The sequence below is a fragment of the Agelaius tricolor genome, unplaced genomic scaffold (genome assembly GCF_023055355.1).
Source record: "Agelaius tricolor isolate 1412-34295 unplaced genomic scaffold, bAgeTri1.0.p SCAF_6, whole genome shotgun sequence".
Taxonomy (NCBI): Eukaryota; Metazoa; Chordata; class Aves; order Passeriformes; family Icteridae; genus Agelaius; species Agelaius tricolor.
In genome coordinates, this window is record NW_027269266.1 from 42854913 (window position 1) to 42876002 (window position 21090).

At 37.8% G+C, this 21090-nt stretch overlaps 1 protein-coding gene across 6 annotated transcripts in view; it reads left to right on the forward strand.

The window, feature by feature from the left end:
• Positions 1 to 21090, forward strand: part of MYRIP (myosin VIIA and Rab interacting protein) — a 207890-nt gene that overhangs the window by 176821 nt on the left and 9979 nt on the right. For 3 of the 6 annotated variants that reach the window (XM_071429563.1, XM_071429568.1, XM_071429564.1), the window contains exons 11-13: positions 6177 to 6416; positions 14849 to 14911; positions 20693 to 20887. In XM_071429563.1, coding sequence (XP_071285664.1) covers positions 6177 to 6416; positions 14849 to 14911; positions 20693 to 20887 — 498 coding nt within the window. Of the gene's footprint in view, positions 1 to 6176; positions 6417 to 7586; positions 7683 to 14848; positions 14912 to 20692; positions 20888 to 21090 lie in introns of all 6 variants that reach the window. The other 3 variants (XM_071429565.1, XM_071429566.1, XM_071429569.1) reach the window with 2 other exon arrangements.

Here is a 21090-nt window from a genome sequence, read left to right on the forward strand (position 1 = left end):
TGGCTTTGTTTTCTTTCTTTCGTGACCTCTGTGTGTCTGTATTCATATTGTGGCTTCCTAGTCACAATAGACAATACGCAGAGCATGGAAGACCAGAGCTCACAGAGAAAGTCCTGGAGACTTTATAGAATCATAGACTAATTTAGATTGGAAACACTTTTAAGATCAAGTCCAGCTGTTAACCCTGCACTGTAGGGTTGACCACTAAAAGTTGTCCCTAAGTGCCATGACTACATGTCTTTTAAATACCTCCAGGAATGGTGAATCAACCATTTCCCTGGGCAGCCTGTTCTGGTGCTGGATAATCCTTTCTGCAAAGAAATTTTTCATAATATCCAATCTAAACCCCCCCCCCCCCCCCCCCCCACTTGTCCAGGTGAGGTCAGAAAGGCAGGGTGCTTCCCAAATATCTGTGTTGGCATCCTTTAGAATCTTAGTGTGTGCTTCAAACTGCAAGCTGGTATGGAAAATTATATTCTTCTTTCCCAAGTCTTTTGTGAGTTGCTTTGTCTCTTATAACCTCTCTGATGTGCTGAAAGTGCAAGGTTCAGGATTCTAACCCACTCTCCCCTTCATTTTACCCTTGAGGCTAAAAGAGGCTGTTCCTGCTCCCCTGCTTCCTCAGCCTCCTTGGCAAGCAGAGGCACAGTGCCTCCAGATCATGCCACTGTTTCCAAAGCAATGAAATTCTCACTAGGAAGTTTATGTATGGGTGGGTTTGCATGTGTTTAGTTTGTGTTTGGACACACACACACAGAGGTGGCTGATTTGACAGCTGGTGCTCACATTGGTAGAACTTTAACTCCAGCCTCTGGCAAACAAGCATTGCTGGCACCAGGAATGGACTGTCTACCACAATTTAGAGCAAGAATGTTGCATGGTTGAACAATTCTAGGAAGCAAGTAAAATTGCCATGCGTGTGAGGAACCTGATTTAATGTATGAAAATGAATTAGCCAGACATCATTTACAGTGCTCAGGTAAATGAGATTAAAGGGATGTCAGAGTTTCATATATTCCCCAGAATTATGTATTGATCTTGGTAAAATGATTGATTTGAGGCTGCAGCAGGGAGAGCCCTACATATAAACAGTTTTACAAAATTATAGTGTCAGTGTGTGAAGAACTGCAGTCAGCATAGACTTAAGAAAGATTGACTGCAGGGTCTTAAACCAGGCATAGCTTTTCACATTATGAAATTATGCAGAGTTTGCAGAGACCATACAAACTCTTGTTGAACCAAGATATTAGACAGTGAATAACTGATTATATGTCAATTGCAGTAAAGGAACACTTTTTTAGTACTTCACTGCATTGGAATATAATCTTATTTTACTGCATTGTAATAGTAAGATGATAATTTGTTAACCATTATGTTTTCATCAGCATTGTAGAACAGGATTTCAGTTTATCGGTCTAAAAGTTGGGGTTTCATTTCTAATTTTCAAATGGGGAAGGTTGCTTTCTTGTTATTTACTCTCCAGGTTTCTCAGTGAGATGAAAACAAGCCCTTTTTCTTCTTCGTTCTGAGTCTAGGGAGTTGTAAGCAGTTATGGAACCTGCTTACAGTTTCTGGAAAAACTGTAGTCAGTTCATAATTCATAACTGAATTTCAATTTAAAATCAGGTATTTTTAAATCAGGATCCAGTTCCCAGAGTAGGATAATACTGTGGCATTTTAAAAAAAATATATTTTAGACACAAGAGTGGACTGCCGACTTTGTGACCAAGAGAGAATTTTTTGTTTAAAGTCTTCAGTGCCTTAAAGGGGAAACCTGAGAGCAGATACCAAGATGTGCTGTATCTGTGGAATTTTTTGCTTAATGATAAGTAAAAGAAAAAGCTCCTTTACTGAGCTGTCTGTAGAGATACCATAAACACAGTCATGAAGCAAGATATGAAAACTGTCCTGATAAAACCAGAGTCCTGCTATAAATAATATCTGATTGCTTATATACCACAAAAGACATATTTCTGTGGGAACTGAACTGGAAAGTGCAACCTTTTATGATTTTTATGATTATTTTGCAAATAGTAGCTTTTTACAAAAAATAGGCACTTAAGCCACCAATCATTATCTGCTTTTATTATTAATAATTGTAATAATAGTTGATACTATTAGTAATAATAATATTGATATATTGACTCTCATTATCTTTTTGAGAGAAGGATATGACTGTTGCTTAATGTAGCTGAAGTTCTTATGTTTCTGATGCAAACTGGAGTGGCTTAATTACTTCAAGTGAAAGAAGTGCCCTCATTATGAGTTTGCTTCTTTGATCAGGAGACCGCACCTGTTAATTACAGCCCTGCAGCCAGGTAAGGGATGAGCACTGTCAGGCTGCCTGTTCCCACGGGATGGCGCTTGGGATGTATTCTTTAAGAACAGCTCCCTGAAATCACTCAGGCTCTTAATGATAAACTGCCTGCAAACCTCACAGTTTGTGTATTCTCCTAAAAATTTTCATTTCCAATTTTTGGTTTCCTATATGAAGGGAACTTTCTCACAGGAATTTATAGTTTAACATAGATTTTGTTCTGGAGCATCTTTTTTTGTATCTCATTTCCATCTACTCTGATTACATTGAGAGATCAGCGATTTGTGTGCAAGGATTCGGATAGGGTTTATGAGTAAAAGTGTATTTGTTGTTTTCATTGTCTCCTAAAAGCCTTATGCTTGCATAGAAACACTTGATTTTTTTTAGTGAAACTGGGTTCATGGCTGTTTCAGTCTGCCAGGCCCTCACAGAAACTCAGTTTTCAGATAAAATGGTAGCCCTTTATTCTTGTTTGTAGTTATTATCATTATGTATAGCTGATAGATGCAAATGGGAATTTACACAATGAATTGTGTAATGGCACAAAAATGTCATTAAACTTACCAGAAAGAGTGAAAACATGAGCAGTAAAGAATAACAAAATTTAATGCAGCATCTACTAAATAATAATAGTAGTACCTGTCAATTTATTTTTTTTTTTCATGGCTGCTAATGCATTTTTTAATTTGTCAGTCCATGAAAGAGGTATAATCTCCTCACAAATAGTTTGCTGCCACTCTCTGAAAAGCCCAACACAAAAGTCAAGCAGTCTTTTATTAACAGAAACCACAAAGTGCAGCAGTGTTAGGTACCATTATCTCTGCATGTGCACAGGAATTAACAGCTCTAGCCTATATAGATAATCCACCCACTCATTTAAAGGAGGCTGGAAAGCTAAAAAAGGGGTTACAGACATATCTGAGCCCAGCTGTAATACAGTCAGTACTCTCAAGAAACAATATGTATTCAAAACACAGATTTAGTTAATGCAGAATGAGACCCTGGAGTTGCCAGGGCATCTCATGACTTTCATCTGTGCTAGCAGACCTAGCAAAAAGATCTTTAAGTTGCTGCCATGTGTGATTCTATGAAGCCTGGTATTTTTGGGGGATGAAGAGGAGCTGTCATATTGCTGTTGTCAATACAGATTCTTTAGATTAACTAGTGTTGCCTCCCATGGGTGTATCTGTGCACTGCTACTCCAATAAAGCTGCTAAGCAGTTAAAGCTAAGCAGATCTATTTAAGAAGCCCCCAGAGGACTGATGCGTGTCCTGCTGCACAGTGAAGTCTGTCAGTACAGCAGTGAGGAGGAAGTGTGGGAAAATCCACCGCTCTGGGCTGCCGGCCTCCCTCACTGCTCCACTAGATTTTATATACACATCTGTAAGCTCATTTAAACAAGGATAACAAATTCATGTCTGTACAAGACTGATCTGCTCAAATGTCTGCATAGAATGGGATTTTCTTCTTTTCCTTGCAGATTTGATCTCAAGGTAAATCGTGTTCAGTCTTCCTCAACGCTGCTAGAGTAAGCCCACACCCCTAGTGCAGAGCTGTAATCCTAAACCAGGTTTTGGTAGATGAGAGCTGTACCAATTTTTGGAGGTACCAATTAAATAAATGGAAGTCATTCAAGTACAGAGGGGTTCCATTAATTAGCTTAGACTAGATACCTAGCTGTAAATAGCTCAGGTTTAATGAGGTGTATCTTCACTAAACTGTAGTCTCATAAAATAGAAGCATACAGTTTACCTGGGCTTTCTATCCTGTATATTACATAAATTATGATTGTTTCTTTCTTGGGTACAAATTGATGGACTGATTGATTCAGCAACAGATTTCAGGGTTTTTTTTTTAATAGTAGTTTAGTGACTTACGAGTATTGGTCATTTGGCAGATTGTTGGTTGGGGTGTAATACTGATACTTGTCATGAGTTGTAGAGTGATGTGCAAGAAACATCTGAAGAAAACTTCTCTTGCAATTTGAGGAAACATTGTTATGATGGAGATTAATTTAAGAGGTGAAATACACCAGTCTTTTAGATGTATATAAGAGAAAGTCATATTATAAAACTGAAGTGAAAACACACTGGTTTGAAATCTTGTTTTTGATCATTGAACAGCTTTTTAGCAGAAAAAGCTTTTTATTTTGCTGAAGCTGATTGTTTGGGAAAAAAGTTTCAGCATAAACCCATGGTTCCCCTTCCATTGTAACTATCAAATTTTTATTGTTCCTTCAAATCCTGATTTTCTAAAAGGGTCTTCTGCATCCTGAAGGTGAACTATAAAGGAATAATTTAGTTGTATAATTGATTGAATTGCAAATAACTGCTGACAAAAATTGTCCAGAACACTGTGAAAGTGCTGAACACTCCAGTATAGTTTACTGTATGAAAGATGAGAACTGACATCATGAACATGATGTGTCAATCCATTAAAAGCAGTTTGGTGGGTAGGGTTTGTGAGGGAGTAGGCAGAATTAACATTTCCTGTGAGAACTGGAGGTAATTGGTTCATCCCTGAACAGTGCTGCTACAGCTGCTCCTGTTTATGTATTTCCAAATGAATGGAAGACAGAACACAGATTTTAGTCTCTCCAGCAGTGTCTGGTCTTGTCACAGTATGAGAACCTAAGGCAGATAGGAATAATTTCCCCTCTGAGAATTGCTCCAAATCATCCTCCTAGGCCTGCTGAGATGTGCCTACCAGTCTGGTCCCAGGCTGAATTCTCATAGCCACCTTCTGGGTGGTTTTGCACAACTAGGTTCCATTTCAAAATATCTGTCACTTTTAAACCTACCTAATACCATCTTATTTCATGGACTTGGCTGAAGCACCAAACAAGCTAGTGATCCAAAACTTTCTCTCAGCAGTCATCAGGGAGAGAACACTTCCAGAAGGCAGCAAATGCTATAGGTGGAACAGGTTGCTCTGGGAGGTGCCTGTTTCTCTCCAGGGACTGTAGTGCAAATCAGGGCAAAATGGGTCCTAACCAGACAGCACAGATCCAGAAAATGAATTGATACATACCTGGGGATTAGTTTTTAGAACAACTATGAGATAGTCTCAGAATTTGTCAGCAAGAGCTGACAAAACTATCCCCCTTTCCGCCTTATTAAATGCTGGGCAAAGATTTTGCTTTTCATCTCTTCAGCTTCCAAGGGGACTTGTGGCCGAGTCTGTAGCACCCCGCTGTATTTAACTGACCCTTTAGGGTTTCCCAACTTTAAGGATCCAAGACTCAGAACAGAAGGTGCTCGTGAAGACTGAACTTGTTCCACAGAGGTTGGCATTTGGAAAAAAAGATCATCTCTGTAGAGGATCTACTTATGCAAATAATCACCGGGAAAGCTGACAATTTAAGCCACATCATGTAACAAAAGAGGAGTTTTTCAAAACTCGTTTCCAGCAGTTTTTAAGAATAACACGGACAATGCTCAAGACCAAGCAGTCAGGGAATGAAAGCACAGCTTTCAACTGAAAGGTGAACACAACTTCCAGGTTACAGGTTATTTCATTCCCACACCACACTTTTAGCTGCACTGTGCCTGCAAGGGATGGCAGTGCTGGAAATACTGGCATGTATTATTAGTTGCACACAGACACATAGTGATTTTCAGTTCCTTTTTAGATAACATGAAAGTAAGAAGTAATGATGAATATAATCCAGCAAGTGTTGGTTTACATTCCTTTTTTATCAGAACGCTTAGTGTGCTTTCTTTCTAGCTTCCCTGCAGAGTGATCATACCTATATTTTCTAGAAAGCTAGAAAAATATAGCTAGAACTAAAATATAGCTAGAACTTTTTCTCTCTAAGCCTACACAGGATTTTATATGGTTTTCCTAATGTCTTTGTAGGATTTTGATGATTTATCAGAAACAGATGTAAGCAATGAGGATCAGCACCATGATGTCAAGCCTGAACTTATGGAGGACGAGCTTAAATCCAGGTTATTTCAGCTTGCTGCTAAAATGAGTGATAAGGAAACATCATCTGGTGAAGAACAAGAGTCAGAACCTGGAATAGATCTGGAAAACCAGAAGGAGAGTTTGTCCTCAGAGGAAAATGGCACAAGTATCCAGGAAGAGTTAAAGAAGGTAAGTGGTAGTTAGAAAGGAGTGGGAATAGTATTGTAAGAGTTAGAATGCAAAAAGAGAAAATTCTGCCTAGAAAACTGAACACAGTTGCTTAAAAGAAACCTGAAGTCCTTTCTACTGGGCTGAGCCTGAATCTCTTGTGCAGATAAAAATAAATGTGTGTTTTCCTCTCTGTGAGGAACAGAAAGCCTACAGCATCAGTTTAAAGCAGGGAACTTAGCCTGTGCAACAAAACTGTTAACTGGGTGATATTAATGGAATTATGTCAACTTATATTAACTAAAAATGGACTTGCACTTTTGGATTTTAAAAGCATATCCAGTTTTTCTTTTTTGTCCTTGCTAACCAGTTCAAGTGGTTTTTTTCCATCCTTTTAGTTACTCCTCTCTTTGTAGTATTATCTAGTTCATGTTGATGGCATGGATTCTTCTTTTGCATCTCTATAAAAATATTTAGTGTTTCTTTAAAGCTTTCCAACCCTGTTGCCCTGTCAGCAAATAGGCTTCTGAGAGTAGTAACATTTTCTAATGAAACTGAAATTTGGTGTCAGTTCTAATAGTGCCCAAGATCCTTCATTTGTGCCATTTCACCCTTACAATTTAGATACCAGATTTCAGTGTCACTCATAGGATTTACCACCTCCTTTCTTCCCTTTCTACCTCTGAATTTCTCTTCAGATCGTGTGGTTTGCTTGAATTTAGTGCTAGAGGAGCCCAGTGGTGCCCCTTGCTAGTCAAGCACTCTAATTCTTTAGATCCACTTAGGCTTATTCTAGTTTGCTGCATATCTTGACTTGCCTTATGGAGTGTTGTGTGCACAGCAGCTCAGCTTTGACAAGGAATATGGACAACTCTCTAAAGGAAATCTATTTGTTGTAATTTGAGAGGTGTTTTGTTCAAATTATATAAAGAGCTAATACACTGGGAGGTGAAAACAGGATTGAGTAATCCAGGCAGACAATAGAGGTGCTGTCCAAGAATGCAGAAATGGTATCACAAAAGCCAGTGCCCATCTGGAGCTGAATGTGTCCAGAGACACAAAGGGGAAAAAAGTGTTCTACAGGTCTATCAGCAGCAAAAGGCAGATGAGGGAAAGCTGGGCTCACTACTGCAGTGATCTGGTGACACAGAACGTGGAAAAGTCTATTACCCAACATTGTTTTCACCTCAGTTTATGGGTAAGATTTTCCCTCAAGAATCCCAGGCCCCTGAGACCTATGGGAAAGCCTGGAGGAGTGAAGGCTTATCCTTGGTAGAGGAGTATCAGGTTAGCAAACATTTCAAAAACTGGGATCTGCACATGTGCATGGTGTCTGATGGGGATGCACTTCCAAGACCTGAGGGAACTGGCCCATGTAATTGTGAGGTTCATCTTTGAAAGATCATGGCAGTCTGAGACATTCAGAGCTATGAATATTGTTTATTTTGGCTTTAACAAGACTTTTAGCAGTCAAGTGTAAAGGGAAATGCAAGTCCTGCATGTGGGAAGTGATTATTTTATGCACCTCTGTTCAGTATTGGTGAGACTATTTTTGGAGTGCTGTGTCCTCTTTTGGACTCCCCAGTACAAGGTACACATGGACACACTGAAGTGAGTCCTGTGAAGGACCACAGGGATGATTAAAAAACTGGGGCATCTGTCCTATGAGGAGAGGCTGAGAGAGCTGGAATTGTCTATCCAAGAAGAGAAGGTTTGGGAGAATCTCTTCAATGTGTTTAAATATCTGATAGGGAAGAGCGGGGAGTGTTTGTTGTGGGAAATTAGGTGGAAATGGAACTCTTTCCTCTGGTAGGAAAGGAAGCAGTGGGCACAAACTGAAATACAAAAAATACCATCCAAATGAAAAGCTTTTTCCCTGTGTTGCTGTTTAAATACTGGAATAGGTTTCCCAGAAAGATTGTAAAGTCTGTGTCGTTGGATATAATCAAAATCTGACTGGACATTGGCCCTGGGTATGTGTTTTGAGCAGAAGAGTTGGACTAGGTGATCCCCTTACATTCCAAATATAAGGAGCATATGACTCTTTGATTCTGAGTTATTTAGCCATGGACTACACAGGAGTGTAAATACCTTTGTTATCATGTGTGCAAATACCTCCATGATGTACACACAACCTTTCCAAAGAAATCACATAAAGGATTTATTGTCAGAGCTTCTTAGCAGCATTTAATTTATTTTTATTTGTTTTGCCAAGACAAAACAGCAATATCCCATTATTCAACAGCACATATAGGCTAGCTGGGTTTATAACATTATGCAAATGAAATCCAGAATTAAAGGCTGTAGAGAGGACTTTCTGAAATGCTCCTGTATAGAGAACTGAGCACAGAAAATGATGAATGTATGTTTTTGGTGTACTTGCTCATCTGCATGCATCGACAAAGTATTATTGGTGGGTTTTTTCCTCTCCAAATTTTGCTATTTCTTTCAAATTTGTATGTCAGTTATTTAAAATACAGCAAAGATTAATATATTTTTCCTCAATAAAATTTTCTTAAGTTTTAAAAACTCAGGGCTTACCATGTTCAGTAAAAAAAGGAATGCTTGGAGTTCCTAATCCTTTATTTGATTTGGATAAAAAAGTTCTCTTCTTTAATGGTCGTAGTATATACTCTTTTTGTCTATTATAAAGAAACCAGAATACTCCAGTACTCTTCGTGGTCTGGAATTCAGTGGAATTGGCAGGGAAACCTTTTCCGGGTGTAGAGAAAGAAGCACACTGCTTTCATTCATATTCTTGACAAGCCTTTTAGTTGTCCTTAAAGGTATTTTTAAATCTTCTGACATGTGCCCTCTCTCTGAAAAGTTGGCTGGTCAACATCTTACCAGGAAATACTGAAGATAACAGTGTATAAAACTAGCTGGGGCTGTGGCAGTCTAAAATACAGACATACCCAAACTCATAAAAGATGCAATGTCTTTAGGATGAGTAGATGTCATGTGAAAGACAAGCATAGAAAACCTATTTTCAGGCAACCAGTGATTTTAGACGCTTTCAAATCTAGAAGTCCCAGTATACTGTCTCTTTAAAAAGCCTGATTGTTGGAGAATGCACATTTGTAGGGATTTACAGATCTTTCAGTCTAGCACTCACCACTATTGGTCAGAGACAGTCTCCTGAGCTGGGCATCAGGTTTCAAATTAAATATACAGAAGCATTAGTTCTGCATTGTAGGAGCGATGGTGGGAAGGATGGTTGGGACAGATGGAGACGAGAGATCTCCCGAGCCAGGTCTTGGAACTTGGGGTTTATTGCAAAGGCCTTGGAGCAAGCACCAAAGAGGAGCCCGAAAGAGAGAGAGCAAGAGAGAGAGGGAAGAATAAGAGCAAAATGAAAAGAGGACAGAAGAAGAGTAAAAGAAGATGAAGTTCCCATTACAATACAATACATTTTCTTCTGTGCTGAATATTCTAATTCACACTAGCCAATCTAGTACAAGATACAAATCCTATAGCATTTACATACAGCCCATAAGAATCATTACATTACTATACTGTGTTACATTTTAAACCCTAAAAACTACTCTGTGGACCACTTCTGCCAAGCTAGTAGGGTCTGCTCTGGCCCTTGGACCTGTCTGCAAGCAGAGGATATTGTCTAATCAAAAGGGGATTACCTTCAGTGGCCATACTATTGTTTTCCAGTTGCTCAGTAACTAAGGCTTGGTATCTCAAAGCTTGCTTTCATTTCAATCTCGCTTATAGTTTCCTTATACTCAAAATCCTTTGCCAGGCAATCATATTTATAAGGGTTTTGTGTTTCATCTTCACCAACACTGCACCATTAAAATGAGAGCTGGAGTGCCTAGATTCTGCTTTTTGTTCCTGAACATAAATACTATACTTTAGCCATCTTGCTTTTATTTTAGCCATGCTGCTTGTCTTTCTTGGTCTTTAATCTTCTGTTCTCATAAGCTTATTCGGGAGCACTTCAGCAACTTTAAATTGCTGGGAATTTTTAGTTCTTGTACACCTGACCATAGGATAAGACTTAAAAACCTGTATTTTGTTTTTGAATCTCTGGAAATTAAGTACCTGGTGCTTATCTGACATTCAGCTGTCTAGACCTTTAAAAACCAGGACTTCTGTTTTAATAGAAACTGGGAATCTCATGTAATCACACATTAAACTGATGCTTTTAAAAGGGTATTTAGTATTATGATCTGAATCAGTGGTAAAAGTGGTATCCTTCATGGAGAGCTAGATGAAGTTGTTTGGCATTTATGGATTCTCAGTTCTCACTTATTGAGCTTTTGAATTGTATATCTGCCTTCAGGATGCAAATTTGAATATGATGACCTTTGAGCTAATTATTTAGTTCATCTGAGATACCTGAGGATTTAGATTGGTATTAACTAACACAAGTTAATTTGGGGACTTGGACTTAAATTTTCTTAAATTTTCAGCACCTTTATTTTCATTATCCCTCAGTTTGTGATTGCCTAAAATGGTCTTGTGGAGATTCATAGCTCTCATTTTAAAACAAACATAATCCTGCAGCAGACTTGTTTTTATGGAAAATATTTTGTGCTTCTTTAGCTACAGAAGTAATTAATGGTCTTTCTGGGGTATTCAGAGCCCTGAAAAGTCCATTTGTCTTAGTTGTGCAGTGAAAGGACATGTTTTTCACCAAATCCATGTTTAGGGTAGGGTTGGCCTTCAGGCCCTCTAAACTTCAGGTATGAGCAAACCAAAATTTGAATTGTGCAACTGTTGTCTTAGTGAAACATCTTGTCCCAGCACAGCAATTTGCACAATTCTTTCTGTCTTGCTTTTTTTTTTTTTTTTTTAATTGATTGGTTAGTTTTTGCTTTATTCCACCAAACCCTAAATGAATGCCTAAAGAAAAAAAAGCAAAATGTAAATTCTCTTTGAAATATCTTAATGGCACTGATCCTGAGAGTGGCAAGCATGATAAATGGGATATATTTAGTTTGCAGTCTCCTCCATCCATTCTCCTTCTCTTTTAATGCTTTCATGAAGATAAATTGACTGGGTCTTTATTTCATGGTATATCCCAGAATTACATTCTAGAAGGCTATTTTGGCAGGCTGCAATTTGAATGCAGTCTATCCCTGTGACCACTTTATCAGAAACTATGGAGATTATGTTAAAAAACAGATTAGCCCCTGCCATTTTTTCAAATTGCCCACATAGCATGAAAATTGAAATAGTTGTTAAAACCTTACTTGTGGGGGTTTTTTTTGTCACCTTCTACTTAGCACTACAACTTTCTTAAGATATACCAATGTGCAAGCTAGTTAAACTTCCATAGTAATGTGGAGTTTCCCTCCTCTTTGCATTAGCTTGATGCAATGTGCTGCGTGCTTAAGGAATTTCTTTAAATCCCTTTATGCATTTACTTCTGCTCAGAGAATCTTACAACCAAGGCTTAGTAACTTTGTTTAAATCCTGCTGTTGTCTGTTGCCATTACTACACGACACAATAGCTCTTCTCTGAATGACAGCCTCTAAGTGAGTTTGTTAAGTAGCACAGCGGGATCCTGTTTCCTAAGTGAAACTTCCCAAGTCTCTTGACAGTATGAATAACAGCATAAATCATCTTTTCATTAAATATTTATGCTTCCATCCTCTGGAAACATTTTATTCATCTTAGGTTTTAAAAAGCTTTTTTTTGGGGAAAGCATGAACTATAAATAACATTTTCATGTTGGTTTTTGCCAGAGACCTATTTCCTTTGTTTCAAGAATACATCTTGCTTTTTTCACCAGGTAAATTAGCACTGCTCAACTACTGGCGTAATGAGATTGAGACTTGTTGGAAAATCTGCCTGGCGTCTGTCTTTTTAGCAAGAAGAATAGCCAGTAGCTGTGCATGTGGGTGCATGTTCCTGCAGAAGAGAGAGCCATCTCCCTGGTGTGTGTGCTGGTGGCTGTGCCCAGGGCTGGCATTGGAGGGGGTAGCCAGGGCTCAATAAGGGAGGTCAGGCAAGCGTGGGGCTCACTGGACACAGTCACTGGAGAGACCTCTGCTTGCAGCCTTGATGGAGCTGGAGAATGTCAGTGGACATGCACATGCCAGTGAATCCCTCCTGTATAGCACAGACCTGTTGAAGCATCACGGCAGGGATGGGTGGGAGGCTGACACAGCAGTGCTGGAATATCAAGAGCCTGTGTCTCCTGGTGGCTGGGCTTCTTTAGGCATTTGTGCTGGTGAAGGCACTGTCCTCACAGAAGATGGTGTCGTAGTTTGTGTGATCATTATCTTGGAACTGCCTGAATTCCTGAGTATTTTGACTGGTATCTTGGTTCAGGAAGGGGTTTATAGGAAACTGCCATCCAGCTTCATATGCCTAAAAGCTTTAGAAGTAAAAGTTTACTCTCTGAATAAAAGTTTCTAAAGGAGAACCAGTGGATCCCTTTGGCCAGAAAACACAGCAGTGTAAGTACAGTAGCTTACTAAATTGCTGCTATTATGGTCGTAATGCTGAACACTGCAGTACAATGATATCTTCCTGGATTAACAGCTTGGAAGTTATTTGTGTGTCTGTTGTTTCACAGTTTTGCATGCAAGATTCTCAGATTAATTCTTGTGTTTTCATAGATCATTGCTTTTAAAATTATGTTAATTATCTGGGCAGTCTCCCAAAATCAAGGATTGAAAACTGAATGTGGACAGCATTGTAAAAAGTGATCTTTAAGGTTTATGAACTGCAGATAATCCATGCACAGGATTTTGAATGACAGCAGAGAAAAAAAATTGGGTTAGGGAAGGTGAAAAGCAGTATGAGACAATAATCTTCACATTGGGCTAATGGATCCAAAGTTTTAAGTTCTCAATTTATCAAAGCAGTATATGTTCAAGTCAAGTATATGTTCAAGTCAAGTATATGTTCAGTTTTAAACTGAGGTTTAAGTGGTTTGCTGGACAAAATCCCCATTCAAGGTGTTTCTCCATTGTATTTGCTATTATTATTCAGTCTTTAGTATGAAATATCAAGCTGATCCTAAGTTTATTTTGTCAAAATCTGAGTCTTCTGTTTCAAGCATCAAGACCATGAACATTTATTTTTTTAAGTTTCCAAAGCAAGCAGGGTCGTTTGTGTACCTCCAATTCTGACACTTCCTGGGCTCAGTACAGTTGTGTAAATATGGATGTAGATAGACCATCTGAGATATCTTAGAGTGTCCCACAGGACCTTAAGCTGCTAGTCCAGAAAAAATGTGAATGTCCCAGGTCCATGTCATATCAGACAGTGTTGTTTCAAAATCCTCACACACTCCAAGCTGTTTCAAATTGTACTTTGTGTACCGGTGTTTAAGCAACTGAATCAAAGCCCTGTTGGATCTACTGGTGAAGGGCAGAAGAGGTGACATTTAGCTGCCTTCACATGGGGAATGCAGTATCTTTGTAAACAGCTTTTTTCTCATAGTCTCAGTTCTGACACCTGCCTGCATGGACACCCAAGCCAGCTCTTGTAGTGTGCATGCAAGGGAAATCTCCTTCAGTTCTCTCCCCGCCAAAGATTTATTTACTTAGGGAGAAAATATCCAAGCTATTCTACAGATACAGTTGCAGAAAAGAAGTGAACATAAGTGTAAACTGCTGGAACAAAATAGTGGGAAAAGAGACTATTTTTTACTACTATTTTACCTTCTTTTGTAAATTGCCTCAAGACTTGGAAGTGAAAACTGAGGTCTTTCAGATCTAGCTGGAAGAGTTTCAGGGAAATGCTACTCCTCAGCTGGAAGATACTTCTGTCACAGCACAGCCAGCAGGGCAGCTGTGGTTTAGTCATTACTTCACCGCAAAACCAGTCAGTTCAGTTTAAACAGGCCTAAGGAAATTAGGGAGATTCCTGTAAGCCTACAGGCTGGTCACTAGAGACTTGTACTATGAAGGGTTTTACTTGTTTGTTTTGGGACAGTGAGTCCAGCACCAAAGAGTAGGAAGTGATTTGGCACACGACATCTTGCTTAACTTAGGCCAGGTGTTTCTCACGTGGGCATCTGACTGTGGCATAAGTGAGGTACAGACTCTTTGGTAACTACTGTCCAAATTGCTACCATGTACACTCCAAAAGTGAAGATAGCTGGCTTTTCTTCTTTTTCTTAACACTGCTGCAAAAGTGTTTTTCCGTTCCTAGTGACACTTTTTGTGGTGGTAGAAATAGTATTTTCCCTCTGATTCATTTTATAAACAATTGTGTGTGATTTGCAATTTCTGTCTCAATGAAGTCTGTTAGTCTAAATCTCATAAATAAGATTAAATTAGGCATTGATTTATTTTAAATATTTTAGTAATAAATGTAAAATTGAAATTTTATGCTATTTTAGTGTCTTTAGTAGTTTCTTTATCCTTGCTGTTTATCCTAAACTTCCCTGTAAGTCTGAACCTATATAGTTGTTAACCTCTGTAGCTGTTAATATAACTTTTCTGCCTTTTTATTTAACTGCTTTCCCACTATCTAGGAAAAACAAAAGGCTTTTGATCTTCATTTAAAGCTGCAGTTTTTATCCACTGTATTGCAGCAGGTGAGAAAGCTTTGTTTTGTTTGTGTCTTCTTACATCTCTTATGTAGTAAGAGATGCATTAACATGATATTGAGGGTTTCCACATTTGCCAATCAACATTCTTAAACTCAGAATGTTTTCTTGGAAATATCAGGCCTGAAAAATCATACCTTTTGGCGACAATCAATAATCATTGCAGAAAATTATTTTATAATCACAGTTAACATGTGGAACAGACTGGCTCCCTTGTTTGGCCTTGTGATGAAAATTTGGTTTTGTCAGTAAAGAAGAACAGAAGACAAAGATAAGGTGTATGAACTTTCTATTCTCATGTACTCACCTATATTAAGAAATTTGGAAGGGAGTTTTACTGACCATAGTGATCTTCAAAAATCTTTCTAAGTTCTCAATTTAAAAAATAATCAAAACCCTTAATTCATTGTACAGTTTGTACAGTAAGTAGATATTTTCTCACTTTGCTGCTAGTGACTGTTGCTTATGATTCTTTTAGGCAGAAAGAGGCTTTTATATTCTGTGCTATTTAAATCTCAGCTTATGAGGATCACATATTAAAAAATATTTTCATTATATTCCCTGAGCAAATATATGCTTATCTTATATTTCAAAATAACTGCTATTTTTAGTATGTCATACATCATTCTCTCAGTTATAAAATAAGAATCACTTTTTTGTGTTAGAAGTTGATGCTTAATTTAACATGACACTTGTCTCATTTTTTTCTTTTTTCCTTGCTCTTAATTTTGTCCTATGAGTTTTAATCATCTTTTAATTATCTTGATTTTATTTAGTAAAAATATCAATGGTAACATTAAAGAAGAAGTGTTTTTCCAGTTGTGTAATGTCATCAGTATGTGTCCATTGTATATCAGAATCCTGTGTGGATTTTTAGATGGAAATATTTTAATTTCCAACTTAGCCTATAATATTTCATCTCTTGAAAAATCACTTCCATTCTCATTATTAGAGGCAACTTGTCTCTAGAAATAAGGCATTAAATATTAATAAGCATAACATCTGTAACTATATGAGGACAGTGGATTGGATTAGTAAAATGTAATATTCAGCATTACCTAGCACAGTCAAAAAGAGAGACTTTATTTCTCTGTGTTATACTTTGGAGACTATCAGTAGAATAATAGCTCTCAGCCTGTAAGATAATTTGGCTTTCTTTTTCTAAAGGAATGCCCATAAATGAAGATATTGATGATAAAGGTCAAGGCAGGTAGTCTTAAACTTGAAGAGAAGAGTAATTCTTTGATATCACAGATTACCATGGTTTACTTGTCTGCCATCAAACAGCCACGCAAAATTTTGCCTTTTTTTTCCCCACAATTTTCATGGTAATGAGTAGTTAGGGCTCACTTTTGGGCCAAAGATCGTTTGAAGGTCAGGGTTGGCAACTGCCATAGATAGCTGGGCATTGATGGCTCTTTTCTTCCCACACTGTGACTTGTGTCCCAGATTTCGCTAGCCTGTGAAGGACTTTCATTGGGCTTTTCAGGGCCTTGTCAAAACTCTACAATGAACATTGAACTTCCCAATGAACTCCAATAGGGTGGGGAGATGAAGGAGACAGATTTGAGGTCTGATTTTGTTTTCACCCAGCTTGAATTCAGTCAGGTTACTCTGAAAGGATGAGTTAATCAGTGGCAAAGCAAAACTGATCTTCTCCCCTCCCTATAAATCCCTATAAAAGAGGGATATCGACTGTGACTCAGTGCATGATATAACACCTTGACACTGGAGCTAAAAATGATTGCACCACAAGTCATCGAGGATGTGGTCAATACTGCCAGGACTGCTAGTGATGGAAAGGTGTTCTTGCTCTACTTCTTGATCTAGATGTTGATGTCACTGTTCTCTGTTGAATTGCAGGTCACCCCCTTCCACGGTCTTTAAAAGAGCCTAATGATTGCATTGTAGTGGCAGGAGAAAAGAAAACAATAATGGCTGAGTACAAGGCAGAAAAAAATAGCGCTAGTGATAGAGAACTGAACTATTTTAAGAGCATCAAAAATAAAAGTCATAATGTTCATGCAAAGGAAAAGATGTGAAAATGTCACAGGCTGCTGAGATGCATAATACACTTAAAGCTCACCTGCTCTTAGCAGTTTGGGTACTTAATATTGCTTCAGTTTTATCATCCTGTTTTCCTTCTATTACATGTGCCAGAATGCAAATACTGGTCTACAAAGCACTTTCCAGTGTAGGATGCTTGAGATAAACAACACAGTAAATATTGTCAGCATCAACAGGGAAAGGAAAGGAAAGGAAAGGAAAGGAAAGGAAAGGAAAGGAAAGGAAAGGAAAGGAAAGGAAAGGAAAGGAAAGGAAAGGAAAGGAAAGGAAAGGAAAGGAAAGGAAAGGAAAGGAAAGGAAAGGAAAGGAAAGGAAAGGAAAGGAAAGGAAAGGAAAGGAAAGGAAAGGAAAGGAAAGGGAAAGGGAAAAGTGGCTAACAGTCAGCAAGACCACTTTGACTTTAGACCACTGAAACATAACAGGAATAATTTCCATCTGACAAACAGAAATGACAGTAATGAAGTTTTACAAGATATTTGTTATATTCAGTGCAAACATGTATCTATGTTTGCATACATGCACATTTTTAGCATTTCATTGGTTTTAAGACTCAACCACAAAGAACTCAGAGAAATCAAGAATGTTCTTTTGACTGTGTTCTTAACATTTGGTGACCATGGGTATTAATTATCATAAAAAAGATAAATGCATGTTTTCCTCATTCCATTAGATGCTTAGTCTCACATTCAATAAAAAAAAAAGATTCTTACAACTATTAGAAACATTCATACTTGGTCTGCTGCATGGATTTGATTTGGGAGTGGTGGTGTTAATTCAGAAGTAGGGTAGCACAGCTGAAATCCAAATGCATCCCAGAGTTTCAAGAAGAATGGTTGCACTTAGCTTTCCTGTGCAGGATATTTGTACCAGAGATTGCTTTCTACATCTACCACATCCATATTAGTTCTCTGACTTGCTTGACAAGACAACATTCTGTGTCATGGCATGACAGCTGTCCCTGTGAGTCACTTAGAGGTGTAAGCAATGACCTTTCCTGCAAGGGCAAGATAAATCAGATAACCAAGAGGTGTTTGGAGCAATTTGAAATCCACCTACCTACCAGGATGATCTTGATGTGTCTGTGTCTGTGAATTCCAGGTGATTTTTATATGGTCTTGTAAATGCTCAGTTTGACATGGGTGGTCAGGGAAGGGAGAGGTTTGTGAAGTACTAAAACCCTGCAACACATTTTATTTTTTTTATTATTGTTTTTTTTAATTTATTTTGGGTTTTTCCCATTACACATGTTAAATAATTGTATCTAGAGTACCTTACTATATTTGCAAACTGACCATTTTGGAACATGAGCTGTTTTAACAGCTTTGCATAGTTGCTCAAAAGGAGGGTAAAACATACAGAAAATCATTACCTGAGTATCCAGCTTTTTACAAATCACATTTCTGCACCTATGGAGGATTAGAGTGGACATTTGGAAGCATTTCTTCACTGTGAGGTTGCTCAAACATTGGCTTCCTAGAGAGGTGGTTAGTGCCCGACCCTGTCAGTGTCTAAGAAGCATTTGGACAATGTTCTTTAATAACATGCTTTAACTTTTGGTCAGCCCTGAACTAGTCAGGTAGCTGGACTAAGTGAGCATTCATCACCTTCCAAAAGAAAAGTTATTCTATTCTATTCTATTCTATTCTATTCTATTCTATTCTATTCTATTCTATTCTATTCTATTCTTTCCTCTTGAACTACTTTTCCCCTATCCATTACCTATTAAGAAGCTAGGGTATTTTTCACTCAAAATCTTGATTTCACAAAGGTATCTATCACAGACAACTTTACCTGGAAAACAGAAAAAATATTTTATAGGAATTGGTCTGTGAAAAATGCCAATAGGGATTATCATATTGTGGTATAAAAATAACTTTTTCTAATTTAATTTAATATTTTTTTTTGAAATTCATCATTAACTACAAAGGATAATAAAAAATTTAAGAAATAATGAGCACTAAAGTGAGGCTACAGTTCTTGAAATGGAGAACATACATCACTGAATATGATGAAGAATATAGTGTCTGGCCTTCACCCTTTTTTGTTCACTACTCACAGAATATAAGAACTAGGTACTTGTAGAAGTAAATAATACAAGAAAGTAGCATTGATTTTTCTCTTCTTTCCTATAAAATTATTGATCTGATTTTAACCTAATTGGCACTTGTGAAAATAAATGGAAAAAAACCAGTAGGCTTTTCATGGGGTTCAAGTATTTGTTCTCAGTAAGAGTCCCAGGCCTGCTGGTTTGGGGCTGTGTTGGCTGTCCTAACAAGCTAAAGATCGAGTGCTGTAGCATACTGTATTTGCTTTGTTCTTCTTCTCTTTAATCTCTCATTCTAATTATTTCTTGTAATTCAGATGAGTAATAGTGCTAAAGATGCCTTAATGTATTGATACACGACAATTGAGCATGTACTGCTAAAAATGTAGCTTTTCAGTACAAATCTTACCTAACATAAGAATGGACAGCTGATTAAAGGAAAGAAATAATGAAAGTAGGTTTCCAATTTACCCCATCAGAAATTGTGGGAATCAAAAGAACATTATTTCTCCTGTATCCTGCCTATAGACATTTTTAATGAGTTATACTCTCCAGTACCATAGAATTTACTGTATAGAATCCAAAGACTGTCCGTTTCCTCAGTACTGATCTGCAGATACTTTGTGAGAAAATTTAAAGACAGGTGAGCCCCTAATTCACATGCATAAATATTTGCAGGTTTGAAGAATGAATTAAATTTTGGTTTAAATTTTTCCACACTTTCTTTTAGGCAAAGCAACTGTAAAGGTATTGCGCATATATTATTCGGTGACAGTATTTTTATTGGCTTCAACAAGCTTTGGCTCAGTCTCCAAGCTGTATAGTTTGGATGTTGAGCTTGGTGCTTGAAGGTGCATCTGGTGAAATTTTTTTCCTTCATCAGAGGAAGGTCCTGAAGCTTAAAGCTATGTGAGAATCATAAGAATCAGGACAGTTAATTACAAATTACAAGTAAGGAACATTGATAAAAAGGTTTTCAGCTGTTTCTAAAAAATCTATAAAACTGCATGCTTTTCCTTGGTATTTGATATCATTTATTCCATATTAAAAAAGAGGTAAATTGAAATTAAAAAAAAATAAAAGGATACAAGTGTTTTCACAATTATTGTCAATCTTTGTTTATTTGGGATGATCATTTAGTTCATAGTAATCATTTTAGTAAAACGCTATCCTTACAGGGCTGCTGAAGATTGCTTTTCCATGTTTGCATCCACAATGAAATGGCTCTTGTGGATACAGATGTAGATGATTGCATATCTCTTTGCCAGTATCCAAAAAGAAAAATTGTGTTTTAAACATGTTTAAAACACTTTTGCAAAACCAGTTTTATGTAGCTCACGTAGAGTTTAAAGCTGGATGTTGTGTGCTCCTTTGGGATAAGATTTGGATCATTCCTCCAGTAGAATTCTGTTGTAGAAGAATTGCATGTGTATGTTACTTTGCATGCTGTAGCAGTGTGGGTATGTGAGCAAGGGAAAGAGGAAAAGGCAAAACAATTCCAATTCCATTACATGGTTCTTGTGTCTGTTTCCAGCAGAGAGCCATGGATATGGTTTTAGCATGGCTAAAGCTGTGGCTAATAGAAGGTGATTTATATCTTACCCCTCTCTGCTAATTTAATGCTGTTTTTTTCTCTGTCTGTTCTTGTAACAAAATAGAAGTACTCTGCTGTCTCTCTCTGCAACATATCTACAGAAGTCCTGAAAGTCATCAATGCCACTGAAGAGCTGATAGCAGAATCCACCGATCCCTGCGACTTCCCAGATGATGTTCAGGACAGAGGGAGAGGAGCCCTCCCGCTGGGCACAGATCCTGTCAGACTTGATGAGCAGCTCACCACGCTGGAAGAAAATGTAAGGAGACAAATCAGTATGTGAAAGTCACGTGTGTGTGAGTGCACCTGTTTGTGTGCACCAACTGGAAGGGGAAAACACATGGGGCAGCATCAGTGGATGTTCAAAATTAATTTGGGGTTTTTAAACAAATACACAAATAGAAAAAAATTGGTGTTTCAACACTGCTTAACTGTGTCAGTGGGGGTTTTTAATATGTACTT